Raw genomic sequence first — 15,018 nt, 5'->3', positions numbered from 1 at the left:
TCCCAGAGGGAAATGGGGATAAAGGGGATCCCAGAGGGAAATGGGGATCCCAGGAGGGAAATGGGGATAAAGGGGATCCCAGAGGGAAATGGGGATAAAGGGGATCCCGGAGGGAAATGGGATAAAGGGGATCCCAGAGGGAAATGGGATAAAGGGGATCCCAGAGGGAAATGGGGATAAAGGGGATCCCAGAGGGAAATGGGATAAAGGGGATCCCAGAGGGAAATGGGGATAAAGGGGATCCCAGAGGGAAATGGGATAAAGGGGATCCCAGAGGGAAATGGGGATAAAGGGGATCCCAGAGGGAAATGGGGATAAAGGGGATCCCAGAGGGAAATGGGGATAAAGGGGATCCCAGAGGGAAATGGGGGCGGCCGCAGCTCCCACCTCCTCGTCGGACTCGAACTGCACGTTGACCCCGTAGGTCTCGTCGATGTTGTCATCTGCAGGGAACAGGGCCCGGAATTACCGGGAATTCCTGGGAATTGGGGGGCCACAGCCCCCGGAATTCCTACAGCCGCACCTCAGAAAGACAAAGCCAAATCCTTTGTGGGGCTGGAAAAGCACCCCCATCCATGGGGCAAGGGCTCATCCCGAAAAACGGGCTCTGGAAGGTGCCAGGTTGGGATGAATGGGGTTGCAGGAGGGAAATGGGATGGGGAAAAAGGGGATGGAAGTCATCCCACAAGGAAAATGTCCTGGATTTCTGCTGGGAAGTCTCAGGAAAAGCCCTGGGTCTTTGTGAATCCCAAAAAAATCCCCCCAAAAAATCCCCCCCGAAAAAGTCCCAAAAAAATCCCTTGAGAAATCCCAAAAAATCCCCCCAAAAAATCCTAAAGAATCCCAAAAGAAATCCCAAAAAAATCCTCCAAAAATCCCAAGAAATTCCCCCCAAGAAAATCAAAAAAAATCTTTAAAAATCCCCCCCAAAAATCCCAAAAAATCTCTCAAAAATCCCCAAAAAAATCCTAAAAATCCCCCCAAAAAATTCCCAAAAAATGCCCCAACAAATCCCCCAAAAATCCCCAAAAATCTCCCCAAAACCCCCCCAAAAAAATAAAATAAAATCTTTAAAAATCCTCAAAAAATCCCAAAAAAAATCTCAAAAAAATTCCCAAAACCCACCAAAAAAACCCCACTTTAAAAATCCTCCAAAAATCTCAAAAAAAATCCCACAAAATCGCCCCAAAAAATCCTCAAAAAATCCCCAAAAAAATCCCCAAAAAATCCTCAAAAAATCCCCTAAAAATCCCCAAAAAATGCAAAAAAAATTCCCCAAAACCCCCCCCCAAAAAAATAAACCTTTAAAAATCCTCAAAAAATCCCAAAAAAACCCAAAAAAAATCCGCAAAAAATCCCAAAAAATCCTCAAAAAATCCCCAAAAAATCCCCCAAAAATCCTCAAAAAATCCCCAAAAAAATAAAAAACAAACCTTTAAAAATCCCAAAAAAAATCCTCCAAAAATCCCAAAAAAATCCCCCAAAAATCCCAAAAAAAACCCCAGAAAATCCCCCCCAAAAAAATCTTTAAAAATCCCAAAAAAATCCAAAAAAAATCCCCAAAAAATCCTCAAAAAATCCCCAAAAAATCCCCAAAAAATCCTCAAAAAATCCCCCAAAAATCCCAAAAAAATCCCAAAAAAATCCCAAAAAAATCCCAAAAAAATCCCAGAAAATCGTCAAAAAATCCTCAAAAATCCTCAAAAAAATCCCCAAAAAATGCTCAAAACATTCCAAAAAAATCCTCCAAAAATCCCAAAAAATCCCCAAAAAATAAAAAAAAATCCCCAAAAATCCTCCAAAAATCCTCCAAAAAATCCTCAAAAAAATCCCCAAAAAAATCCTCAAAAAATTCCCAAAAAATCCCCAAAAATCCTCAAAAAATCCAAAAAAGTCCCAAAATAATCCCAAAAATATCCCAAAAAAACCCAAAAAAAATCCTCAAAAAATCCCCAAAAAATCCCCCAAAAATCCTCAAAAAATCCCAAAAAATCCTAAAAAAATCCCCAAAAATCCTCAAAAATACCCCAAAAAATCCCCCAAAAATCCTCAAAAAATCCCCAAAAAGTTCTCCAAAAATCTTCAAAAAATCCCCAAAAAATCCCCAAAAAATCCCCAAAAAATCCCCAAAAAATCCCCAAAAAATCCCCAAAAAATCCCCAAAAAATCCCCAAAAAATCCCCTAAAAATCCCCTAAAAATCCCCAAAAAATCCCCAAAAATCCCCCAAACCCCCGCGGCACTCCATACCCATGTTCTGGATGTCCTTGTCCCCGCCGTAGTCGGTGATCTTCTTGCCCAGGTTGACCAGCACGTGGTAGCGCGTGTCGTCCGTCTGGCCCAGCAGCAGCTCCACCTCCTTGCGCCGCTCCTTGTCCCGCAGCTTCTCGTTCTTCAGCACGGCCAGCACCTCGTCGGCGGCCCCACACAGGATATCCCGCGGCTGCCAACGGGACAGCACCCCAGGAATCCCAAACCGGAACCTCCACGGCGGTTTCCGAGCGCCCGAAGGCGGCTCCGCGTGGGAACGGCGCCGAACCGGCGCCGACGGGGAGGAGAAAGCAAAGGACAACTCCTCGTGGTGGCCATGAGGGAAACGGGAGCTTCCCGGATCGCTGGAAGGGTTCCTGGCCAGGCTGGATGGGCTTTGGGGCAGTCTGGGATGAGCTGTGGTGGGGCTTGATGGGATTGAAAGGTTCCCTTCCAATCTAAACCAGTTTGGCATTCCGTGTCCTGGTTTCGATGGGATTTTGGGAAGAAATATTGGATGCTCCTGGATCCCTGGAAGTGCCCAAGGTCAGGCTGGATGAGGACCGGAGCATCCTGGTCTATGGAAAATGTCCCTGCCCGTGGCAGAGGTTGGATTTAGAGGATCTTTAAGGTCCTTTCCAACCCAAACCAATCCATGATTCCACACCCTGGTTTAGATGGGATTTTGGGAAGAAATATTGGATGCCCCTGGATCCCTGGAAGTGCCCAAGGTCAGGCTGGATGAGGATTGGAGCATCCTGGTCTATGGAAAATGTCCCTGCCCGTGGCAGAGGTTGGATTTAGAGGATCTTTAAGGTCCTTTCCAACCCAAACCGTTCTGCAATTCCATGCCCTGGTTTAGATGGGTTTTTGGGAAGAAATATTGGATGCCTCTGGATCCCTGGAAGTGCCCAAGGCCGGGCTGGAGCACCCTGGGATAGTGGGAGGTGTCCCTGCCCATGGTGGGACTTGATGGGTTTTGGCCTCCCTTCCAGCCCCAACCATTCCAGGATCCTATATCCTGCTTTGGATGGGATAATGGGAAGGAATTCCTGGCTGGGCTGGAATTCCCAGAGCAGCTGGGGCTGCCCCTGGATCCCTGGAAGTGCCCAAGGCTGGGCTGGACGGGGCTTGGAGCACCATGGGATGGTCCCTGGCCATGGTGGGAATTGATGAACTTTTAGGTCCCTTCCAAGCCAAACCCATCCATGATTCCACATCCTGCTTTAAATGGGATACTGGCAACAAACCCTGGATGTTCCCTGGAATCCCTGGAAGTGCCCAAGGCCAGGCTGGACAGGGTTTGGACCTCAGATCCAGCAGAAAGCTGAGGTGGAACCGGCTGCTCTTTAAAATTCCCAACCCCACCCCGGCTGGGATAACAGGGCTGCATTCCCCCATCCAAGGGCTGCATTCCCATCTCCCAGCGCTGATCCCAGGCTCACCTGATCCCCCAGGGCGGCCTGGATGAAGCTGAGCAGGACCTCGTAGGTCTCCCGGGTCTCCTTGGTCTTGGGTTTGTAGATGATGCCGACCATCTCGTCGATGCCCTCGGAGAGCAGCGTGTACCCCTTCATCTTATTGATGTCGTGCCTGTCCTCATCCCGCTTCCTCCTCCTGGGAAAAGGGGAAAACGGGAGCCTGAGGCACTCACAGCCCCGACCTCGCTCTTCTCCAGGCCCTTTCTTCCCAAGCTAAAGCAGAAAAACCCATTTCTTTTCATTTTTCACGCCCGTTTTTCCAAGTGTCTCTGCGTCCAGAGGCTCTGGGTTTCCCACCTCCAAATATTCCCAAAATCTTGAAGTGGAGAAGGGAAAGTCCCAGACAGAGCTCAGAGCCCCTCGCAGGGCCTGAAGGGGCTCCGGGAGAGCTGGAGAGGGACTGGGGACAAGGGCTGGAGGGACAGGACCCAGGGAACGGCTTCCCAGTGGGAAAGGGGAGATTGAAATGGGATCTTGGGAAGGAATGAGGGTGGGGAGGGGCTGGGCTGGAATTGCCAGAGCAGCTGGGGCTGCCCCTGGATCCCTGGAAGTGCCCAAGGCCGGGCTGGATCCGGGACAGTGGGAGCTCGATGGGTTTCAAGGGCTTTAAAATCCCTTCCAGCCCAAATCATTCCCTGAACTGGGCACCAGGAAAAGCAGCTTTTTCTGGGAAATTGAACATGAGGAAAAGCAGCTTTTTTTGGGATATTGGGCACAAGGAAAAGCAGCTTTCCTGGGAAATTTGGGACAAGGAAAAGCAGCTTTCCCAGGGAAATTTGGGAACCAGGAAAAGCAGCTTTCCTGGGAAATTTGGGGATCAGGGAAAGCAGCTTTCCCAGGGAAAATGAGGAACCAGGAAAAGCAGCTTTTTTGGGGAAATTTGGGGATCAGGGAAAGCAGCTTTCCTGGGAAATTTGGGAACCAGGAAAAGCAGCTTTCCTGGGAAAATGAGGAGTCAGGAAAAGCAGCTTTTTTGGGGAAATTTGGGGACCTGGAAAAGCAGCTTTCCTGGGAAATTTGGGACCAGGAAAAGCAGCTTTTCTGGGAAATTTGGGACAAGGAAAAGCAGCTTTCCTGGGAAATTTGAGGACCTGGAAAAGCAGCTTTCCTGGGAAAATGAGGAGCCAGGAAAAGCAGCTTTCCTGGGAAATTCGGGACAAGGAAAAGCAGCTTTCCTGGGAAATTTGGGACCAGGGAAAGCAGCTTTCCTGGGAAAATGAGGAGCCAGGAAAAGCAGCTTTTTTGGGGAAATTTGGGAACCAGGAAAAGCAGCTTTCCCAGGATCCAGCATCCAACTCCATCCCAGAACCCATCAAGCAGAACCCCCCCGAGCCCTCCCACCTCTCCCACAACCCCATCCCATCCCGAGCTCCGAGAATTCCCGGTTTTCCCGCTCACTTGGCCCTTCTCTCCTCCTGCATCTGGGGCTTGGTCCTCTGGGCCTTGTCGCCCATGCGGGTCCCCTCGAGCTTCCCCACCAGGGACAGCACCTCCCCCGTGGGCTCATCGCGGCGCGTCCGGTCGATCAGAGAGCGGTCGGCTTGGAGCACGAGGTTGGAGTTCTGGGGGGAAAAACCGGGAAAACGGGGGGATAAACGGGGGGATAAGCGGGGGGATAAACGGGGGGGAAACGGGGGGGAAACGGGGGGGAAACGGGGGGGAAACGGGGGAACAAACGGGGGGAACAAACGGGGCAAAAAAGGGGGCAAAAACGGGGGAATAAACGGGGGAATAAACGGGGGAATAAACGGGGGAATAAACGGGGGAATAAACGGGGGAATAAACGGGGCGAAAACGGGGCGAAAAACGGGGGGAGAAACGGGGGGAGAAACGGGGGGAGAAACGGGGGGAGAAACGGGGGAAGAAACGGGGGGAGAAACGGGGGGAGAAACGGGACGTGGGGTGAGAGGGAGGGCAAGGAGGCGCGGGGGATGGGGGGGGAGAGGGTGTGTGAGGGGCTGGGATGGGGTGGAGGGGGGTTTGGGGGTCCCAAAATGGGGCTGAGAGGGGTCCTGGGAGCCTAAAATGGGGCTGAAAAGGGTTTGGGGGTCCCAAAATGGGGCTGGGGGTCCTGATATGGGGTTAAGGGGAGGTCCAAAGGGTCCTGAAATGAGGCTGGGGGTCCTAAAATGGGGTTAAGGGGGGGTCCAAAAGGTCCCAAAATGGGGCTGAGAGGGGTCCGGGGAGCCTAAAATGGGGCTGAGAGTGGTTTGGGGGCCCCAAAATGGGGCTGGGGGTCCTGAAATGGGGTTGAGGGGGGGTCCGGGGGTCCCAAAATGGAGCTGAGAGGGGGTTGGGGGTCCTGAAATGAGGCTGGGGGTCCTGAAATGGGGCTGAGAGGGGTACAAAGGGTCCCAAAATGGGGCTGGGGGTCCTAAAATGGGGTTGAGGCGGGACCAAAGGGTCCCAAAATGGGGCTGAGAGGGGTCCAGGGAGCCTAAAATGGGGCTGAAAAGGGTTTGGGGGTCCCAAAATGGGGCTGGGGGTCCTGATATGGGGTTAAGGGGAGGTCCAAAGGGTCCTGAAATGAGGCTGGGGGTCCTAAAATGGGGTTAAGGGGGGGTCCAAAAGGTCCCAAAATGGGGCTGAGAGGGGTCCGGAGAGCCTAAAATGGGGCTGAGAGTGGTTTGGGGGTCCCAAAATGGGGCTGGGGGTCCTGAAATGGGGTTGAGGGGGGGTCCGGGGGTCCCAAAATGGAGCTGAGAGGGGGTTGGGGGTCCTGAAATGAGGCTGGGGGTCCTGAAATGGGGCTGAGAGGGGTACAAAGGGTCCCAAAATGGGGCTGGGGGTCCTAAAATGGGGTTGAGGCGGGACCAAAGGGTCCCAAAATGGGGCTGAGAGGGGTCCAGGGAGCCTAAAATGGGGCTGAGAGGGGTTTGGGGGTCCCAAAATGGGGCTGGGGGTCCTGAAATGGGGTTGAGGGGGGACCAAAAGATCCTAAAATGAGGCTGGGGGTCCTGAAATGGGGTTGAGGGGGGTCCAAAGGGTCCCAAAATGGGGCTGGGAGGAGTCTGGGAGTCCCAAACTGGGGCTGAGGAAGGTCTGGGGGCCTCAAAATGGGACTCGGGGTCTCCAAATGGCGCTGAGGAGGGTCTGGGGGTCCCGAAACGGAATTGAGGGGGGTCCGGGGGGTCCCGAATTGGGGCTGGGGGAGACTGGGGAGGACTCAGGAGACCCAAAACGGGGCCGAGAGAGGCCCGGGGGTCCTAAAACGGGGCCTAGAGCGCCCTGAGGGGAGTCTGGAGGTCCCAAAATGGGGCTGAGAGGGGTCAGGGGGTCCCAAACTGGGACTGAGGGAGGGTGGGGGAGGCTGGTGAAGAGCATGGGGGGCGGGGCCTGAGAACACCCGGTAACGGGAGCGGGGTTCGGGGCGCAGGGCCCGCACTCACCGCCTTGTACTCGTACTGCAGGCTACGGGCGGTCACGTCCGCCATGGCTGCGCCGGGAACGGGGCCGGGAACGGGGCCTGACCAGGCCGCGCCGCCGCCGCCGCACCGGGAGCGCCCACAGCGGAACTTCCGGGTCAGCCGGAAACGACCCTGAGCCCGCGGAGCGCGAGACCCCGCCCACCGCCCGTTCTGATTGGTTGGTGTCCGTTAAATCCCGCCCCCTCTCGCCGAAAGCTGGCTGTGATTGGCTAGGCAGCCCGCCCGCCACGGTTTGATTGACGTTTGAGCGCCCGAGGGTTTGAAGGCGGCGGGGGGCGGGGTCAGAGCACTGAGTGCCGCTTCTTATTGGCTGATGATGACGTAGGCCACGCCCCCTCCTGCAAGCCACGCCCCTTCCCGGTGATGCGACACGTGGTGGCCCAAAGGGGGTCCGCGACACCCCCAAATTGTCCCCAAGGGCCTCCCCGTGCCCCACGGGGGGCTCTGGTCACCCCCAAATTGTCCCCAAGGACCTCCCCGTGCCCCACGGGGGGCTCTGCTCACCCCCAAATTGTCCCCAAGGACCTCCCCGTGCCCCAAGGGGGCTCTGCTCACCCCCAAATTGTCCCCAAGGACCTCCCCGTGCCCCACGGGGGGCTCTGCTCACCCCCAAATTGTCCCCAAGGACCTCCTCGTGCCCCACGGGGGGCTCTGGTCACCCCCAAATTGTCCCCAAAGACAATCCCACCGGGATGTCCCCTGGGCACTCGGGGGTTCCTGGGCATTGAGGGGTCACTTGGAATCGGGCATCGGGGTATCCCTGGGCACTGGGATGTCCCCTGGGCATTGAGGGGTCTCTGGGCATTGAGGGGTCACTTGGAATCGGGCATCGGGGTATCCCTGGGCACTCGGGGGTCCCTGGGCATTGAGGGGTCCCTGGGCATTGAGGGGACCCTGGGCATTGAGGGGTCACTTGGAATCGGGGATCGGGGTATCCCTGGGCACTCGGGGGTCCCTGGGCATTGAGGGGACCCTGGGCATTGAGGGGTCACTTGGAATCGGGCATCGGGGTATCCCTGGGCACTGGGATGTCCCCTGGGCATCGGTGGGACCCTGAGTGCCCACCCCGTGCTGTGGGGCATGCCCTGGTCATCTCAGGGTGGCAGGGGTGGCAGGGGACGCGGGCAGAGCTGCGTCGCCCCGGTGCCCTTGGGGACGCGGCTCGGTGCCATCCGCCCGGCTGCGCGTGCCCTCGTTATCTCGGCCCCGTTAATTAGCGGAGCGCGGTGCCAGCGGTGCCCGGTGCCAGCCCGGCCGTGCCCCAGCGGGGGAGGTCACCACGAGGCCTCGGGGCTCCTCGGGGACAGCACACCTTGTCCTGTCCCTGGAGGTCACCCGGCTGTGCGGCCACACCGGCGGTGCCCACCTGGGGCTCGTCCTCCTCCTCTCCTTCCTCACCCTCGCCGGGACAGGGACCCTTGGAAGGGATTCCGGGCAGGATTCCCGGGCAGGATTCCCGGGCAAGTACCTCGGGAAGGGACCCGGGCAGGATTCCCAGGCAGGTACCTCGGGAAGGGACCCGGGATAGGATTCCTGAGCAGGTACCTCGGGAATGGACCCGGGATAGGATTCCCGGGCAGGATTCCCGGGCAAGTACCTCGGGAATGGACCCGGGATAGGATTCCCGGGCAGGTACCTCGGGAAGGGACCCGGGCAGGATTCCCAGGCAGGTACCTCGGGAATGGACCCGGGATAGGATTCCTGAGCAGGTACCTCGGGAATGGACCCGGGATAGGATTCCCGGGCAGGATTCCCGGGCAAGTACCTCGGGAATGGACCCGGGATAGGATTCCCGGGCAGGTACCTCGGGAAGGGACCTGGGCAGGATTCCCAGGCAGGTACCTCGGGAATGGACCCGGGATAGGATTCCTGAGCAGGTACCTCGGGAAGGGACCCGGGATAGGATTCCTGAGCAGGTACCTCGGGAAGGGACCCTGGGCAGGTATCCCGGGCTGGGACCCTGCAGGGACCCCAGGCAGGTATCCCGGGATAGGATTCCTGCTCAAGTATCCCGGGCTGAGATCCCGGACAGGATTCCCGGGCAGGTATCCCGGGAATGGACCCCGGGCAGGTATCCCAGGAAGGATTCCTGGACAGGGACCCTGGGCAGGGACCGGGATTCCCGAGCAGGTATCCCGGGAATGGACCCTGTCCCGGGCAGGTATCCCGGGCTGGGACCCTGCAGGGACCCTGGACAGGTATCCCGGACAAGATTCCCGGGCAGGTATCCCGGGCTGGGAGCCTGGACAGGATTCCCGGGCAGGTATCCCGGGAATGGACCCTGGGCAGGTATCCCGGGCTGGGACCCTGCAGGGACCCCGGGAATGGACCCTGGGCAGGGACTCCGGGTGCGATTCCCGGTCGGGTATCCCAGGAAAGTATCCTGGGCAGGGATCTCGGGAATGGACCCCAGGCAGGGACCCCAGGCAGGTATCCCGGGAATGAACCCCGGGCAGGTATCCCGGGAATGGACCCTGGACAGGTATCCCAGGAAGGATTTCTGGACAGGGACCCTGGGCAGGGACCGGGATTCCCGGGCAGGTATCTCGGGAATGAACCCCGGGAATGGACCCTGGACACGTATCCCGGGAATGGACCCCGGCCAGGTATCCCGGGCAGGTGCCAGCCCCTCCGTGCCCGCAGCGCCGTGCCCGCCGTGCCGCGGGTGCCCGGTGCCACGGGCGGGCGGGTGACAGGAGCTGGCACAGCCCCGCGGCCCCGCGCCAGCGCCGGGATGGGGCCGCTCTAATTCCTTTATTCCGGCCGGGTGCACCGGGACAAAGAGGGAACGGCACCGGGATGGCACCGGGAATGGGCACCGGGATGGGCACCGGGGATGGGCACCGGGGATGGGCACAGGGATGGCACCGGGATGGGCACTGGGATGGGCACCGGGATGGCACCGGGGATGGGCACAGGGATGGCACCGGGATAGGACCGGGGATGGCAGCGGGGGTGGCACCGGGGATGGCACAGGGGACGGGCACAGGGATGGCACCGGGGGTGGTACGGGGATGGCACTGGGGGTGGCACCGGGGATGACACCGGCGGTGGCACGGGGATGGCAGCGGGGGATGGCACCGGCGGTGGCACGGGGATGGCACTGGGGGTGGCACCGGGGATGGGCACAGGGGGGATGGCACCGGATATGGCAGCAGGGATGGCAACGAGGATGGCAACGGGGATGGGCACCGGGGATGACACCGGGGGTGGCAGCGGGGATGGCACTGGGGATGGCAGCGGGGATGGGACCGGGGATGGGCACCGGGGGTGGGCACCGGGGATGGGCAGTGGGGATGACACCGGGGGTGGCAGCGGGGATGGCACTGGGGATGGCAGCGGGGATGGGACCGGGGATGGGCACCGGGGATGGGCAGTGGGGGTGGGCACCGGGGATGGGCAGTGGGGATGGCACTGGGGATGGCAGCGGGGATGGGACCGGGGATGGGCACCGGGGATGGGCAGTGGGGATGACACCGGGGGTGGCAGCGGGGATGGCACTGGGGATGGGACCGGGAATGGGCACCGGGGATGGGCACTGGGAATGGGTACTGGGAATGGGCACTGGGAATGGGCAGTGGGGATGACACCGGGGGTGGCACCGGCAATGGCACCAGGGGTGGTCACAGGGGATGGTACCGGGGATGACACCGGGCATGGCACCAGGGGTGACACCGGGGATGGGCACAGGGATGGCACCGGGGATGGCACTGGGAATGGTACCAGGGATGGCACAGGGATGGCACTGGGATGGCACCGGGATGGGCACAGGGATGGTACCAGGGATGGCACAGGGATGGCACCGGGGGTGGGCACAGGGATGGTACAGGGATGGCACAGGGATGGCACCGGGGGTGGGCACAGGGATGGTACAGGGATGGCACAGGGATGGCACAGGGATGGCACCGGGGGTGGGCACAGGGATGGTACCAGGGATGGCACAGGGATGGCACCGGGTGTGGGCACAGGGATGGTACAGGGATGGCACAGGGATGGCACCGGGGGTGGGCACAGGGATGGTACAGGGATGGCACAGGGATGGCACCGGGATGGGCACAGGGATAGGACCGGGGATGACACCGGGCATGGCACCAGGGGTGACACCGGGGATGGGCACAGGGATGGGCACAGGGATGGTACCAAGGATGGCACAGGGATGGCACCGGGATGGGCACAGGGATGGCACAGGGATGGCACAGGGATGGCACCGGGGGTGGCCCAGGGGACTCACCGTGTCCCTGCCACCCCCCGTGCCAGAGGTGCCAGGGCGCTGCTCTGCCCTGCATGGGGCAGGAAGGGGGGGGCCCTGTCCCTCCACCCCATCCCAGGGGTCCTGGGGGCAGCGAGGCCATGGGCACCCCAAAACTGAGCTGGGCTGGGCTGGACTGGGCAAGCTGGGCTGAACTGGGATGAGCTGAGATGAACTGGGGTGAAAAGAACTGAACTGGGACTGGGCAAACTGGGCTGAAGTGGGACTGGGCAGACCGGGCTGAATTGAGCTGAGCTGAACTGGGATGAAAAGAAGTGAACTGGGACTGGGCAAACTGGGCTGAACTGGGATGAGCTGAGCTGAACTGGGGTGAAAAGAACTGAAATGGGACTGGTCAAGTAGGGCTGAACTGGGATGAGTTGAGCCGAGCCTGGTTAAACTGGGCTGAACTGAGCCAAACTGGAGTGAGTGAAACCAGGCTGAGCTGAGCCTGGTTGAGCTGAGCCAGGCCAGTGGAGCCAGGCTGGGCTGACGTGGGTTAAACCAAGCTGGGCTGAGCCAAACCGGGTTGAGCTGAGACTGGTTAAGGTGGCCTGAACTGGGCTAAGCCTAACCAGGACACCCCGAACCGGGCTGAGCCAAGAACTGGGCTGAGCCGGACTGAGCTGAGCCTGGTTGAGCCAAGCCAGGCCAGTGGGGCTGAACTGGGCTGAGCCAGGCCCAGGCCAAGTGGTGCAGGGTTAAGCCAAGCCAAGATGAGCCGAGCTAAGTTAAGCCTACTGGTTCCGGCCCAAACTGAGCTGAGCTGAGTGGTTCCAACTGGACCCAATTGGTTCCAACGCAATCTGAGCCAATCTGAACTGAGCCAACTGGTTCTGATCCAATCCAACCCGATGCAAACCGATCTGAGCTGAGCCCAGCTTAGCTGAGCTGGGCTGCCTGGTTCTGGATCCGGCCCGAACCGAGCCGAGCTGGGCTGCGCTGAGCTGGCTCGAGCCAACTGGTTCCAGTAGGACCCGACTGGTTCTGAGCCGATCTGAGCCGAGCACTTCCGAGCGGACCCGGTTCCGACTGAACCCGAGCGGTTCCGATCCGACCGCACCCCACCCGAGCGGTTCCGAACGCTTCCGATCCAAAGGGAGCCGACCCGAGCGGTTCCGATCTGACCCGACCCGACCCGCGCCCCCTCCCCTCGGGGGCCCGTGACGTCACGGGCGGGGCGGGGCCGCGCGGAGCCGCGCGGCGCGCTCCCGCCGCCGCCCCTCACGGCCGCTCCCGCCTCCCGCGCCCCGGCCGGGCCCCCCCGCGCCCCCCGGGCCCCCGCCCCGCCTCGCCGCCTCCCGCCGCCGCCCCGCCCGGGCCCCGCCGGGCCCCCCGCCCCGCGCCGCCGCCTCCCGCCGCCGGCCGCCCCGGCCGGGTCCCCCCCCGGACCCCCCAGCCCCTCACGACCGCCTCCCGCCCCTCCGCCACCGCCGCCGCCGCCGCCGCCGCCGCCGCGCCCCGAGGTGAGTGCGGGCCCCCCCCCTCCCCGCGCCGGTCCGGCCCCCCCGCCCCGCCCCGGTATTGTTGTGGCGGAGCCGCGGGGGCGGGAGGAGGAGGGGGAGGCGCTTTGTTCCTCCCGGTACCGGGGATCGGCACCGGCTCCCCCCCCCCCACCACGCCGTTGATGGGGGGGGGCCGGAATCCCCCCGCCCGTAACGGGGACACCCCCCCACCACCCCCCCCTCCGCCGCTCGGATCCGTCGGTGCACCGGGACCCCCCCCCCTCCCCCGCCCCGGTACGGGCAACAGGGGAACGGGGGGAGCGCGGGGAGCCCCCACCCGCGGGGGTGCGCGGCCGTGGGGATCCCCGGGATGGGAGGGCAGCGCCGTGGGGACCCCGGGATGGGAGAGCAGCATCGTGGGGACCCCGGGGTGAGAGGGCAGCGCCGTGGGGACCCCCAGGTTGGCACCCACATGGGGACCCCCAGGTTGGCACCCCCGTGGGCAGCCCCCGCCCGAGACGGGACCCGCCCGGGGCCGCGGCACCCCAGGCCCCTCAGGGCACCCGCGGGTGTCCAGCACCAAACTCTGTCGTGCCTGTTGTACCCTGAGGGCACCCCGGCCCCGGCCATGCCCAGGGCACCCCAAGTGTGCCCGTGGCACCCCAGCTTTGCCCGTGGCACCCTGGTCGTGCCCAGCGCACGCCGTGGCCTGTGGCACCCGTGCTGTGCTTTTGTCCCTGTCCTTGTGCCTGTTGCGCCCCGGCTGTGCCTGTTGAACCCCAGCCGTGCCCACGGCGGCTTGGCCGCTCCTGTGGCACCCCAGCCGTGCCCAGGGCACCCCAGATTGGCCTGTGGCACCCCACATTTGTCTGCTGCGCTGTGACTGTGCCCGTGGCACCCCGATTTTGCCCGTGGCACCCCGATTTTGCCCGTGGCACCCCGGCATGCCCGTGGCACCCCATCTTTGCCTGTGGGAGCCTGGCTCTCCCTGTGGCACCCCAGCTGTGTTGTGGCACCCCAGCCATGCCTAGGGCACCCCAGTTTTCCCCATGACACCCCAGCTGCGCCCGCGGCACCCCAGATTTGCCTGTTGCACCCCAGCCATGCCCGGGGCATCCCGTTTTTCCCTGTTACACCCCAGCTGATCCCCATGGCACCCCCTCTTTGCCTCTGGCACTCTGGGCAGGACCATGCCACCCTGCCCATGCCAGCGGCACCCCAGATGTGCCAGTGACACCCCAGACGTGCCCGTGACACCCCAGCTGTGCCAGTGACACCCCAGATGTGCCCGTGACGCCCCAGATGTGCTGATGGCACCCCAGATGTGCTGGTGGCACCCCAGCTGTGCCGATGGCACCCCAGCTGTGCCGGTGGCACCCCAGATGTGCTGGTGTCACCCCAGCTGAGCCCATGACACCCCAGCTGTGCCGGTGGCACCCCAGCTGTGCTGATGGCACTCCAGATGTGCCCATGACACCCCAGCCGTGCCCATGACACCCCAGATGTGCCCATGACACCCCAGATGTGCTGGTGTCACCCCAGCTGTGCCCGTGACACCCCAGATGTGCCGGTGGCACCCCAGCTGTACCGATGGCACCCCAGATGTGCCCGCGACACCCCAGCTGTGCCCGTGCCACCCTCATCCCCCGCCCCAGGAAGCCCCGCCGGGGTGTCCCCCATTCCCACGCCCGTTCCCGGGCCCCCCACCCTCCCGGAAATCCTTCCCGAGCCGGCGCTGGGGGCCCCCCCCGGGCCCCCCCAACTTCCTGCTTCCCGCCGGGCAGGGCAGAACAATTCCCGGCCGCATCCTGCCCGGCCGGGGCTGGCGGGGGGGGGTGGGCACGGCAGGGGCACCCCGGGGGCACCGGGGGTTCCCGGGCAGGACGTGAGCGGGTGGGAAGCGCCCGGGCTCCGTTTCCTGCTCCGTGGGGTCCCCCCGGGGCCCGGCCCGGCCGGAGGAGGGGCCGGGGGGGGCAGGGTCGGGAAGCGGGGACCCCCCTCCCCGGGGCGTGGGGTGCCCCCGGCCTCGTGACGAGGCGCTCCCTCAATGCCGCCTTGTCCCCGCGCCGCCCGCGTGACGCCGCTGCCCCGCGGCGCTGACCGGGCCCCGGCGTGGCCGTGTCCCCCCCCAGGGACCCCGCGCTGTCCCCCCCGCCCCGGCGCCAC

At 61.7% G+C, this 15,018-nt stretch overlaps 1 protein-coding gene across 1 annotated transcript in view; it reads right to left on the bottom strand.

Moving 5' to 3' along the window:
- Nucleotides 1–7,196, bottom strand: part of SNRNP200 (small nuclear ribonucleoprotein U5 subunit 200) — a 100,247-nt gene extending 93,051 nt beyond the window's left edge. The window contains 5 exon segments of the mRNA XM_032091811.1: nucleotides 388–443; nucleotides 2,250–2,442; nucleotides 3,695–3,866; nucleotides 5,129–5,292; nucleotides 7,120–7,196. Of these exon segments, the coding sequence (XP_031947702.1) occupies nucleotides 388–443; nucleotides 2,250–2,442; nucleotides 3,695–3,866; nucleotides 5,129–5,292; nucleotides 7,120–7,164 (630 nt within the window). The 5' untranslated portion in view covers nucleotides 7,165–7,196.
- Nucleotides 7,197–15,018: the final 7,822 nt, after the last annotated feature.

Source organism: Corvus moneduloides, chromosome 27 (assembly GCF_009650955.1).
Source record: "Corvus moneduloides isolate bCorMon1 chromosome 27, bCorMon1.pri, whole genome shotgun sequence".
In the NCBI taxonomy this organism is placed as follows: domain Eukaryota; kingdom Metazoa; phylum Chordata; class Aves; order Passeriformes; family Corvidae; genus Corvus; species Corvus moneduloides.
This window is presented reverse-complemented; position numbering and strand designations above follow the sequence as displayed.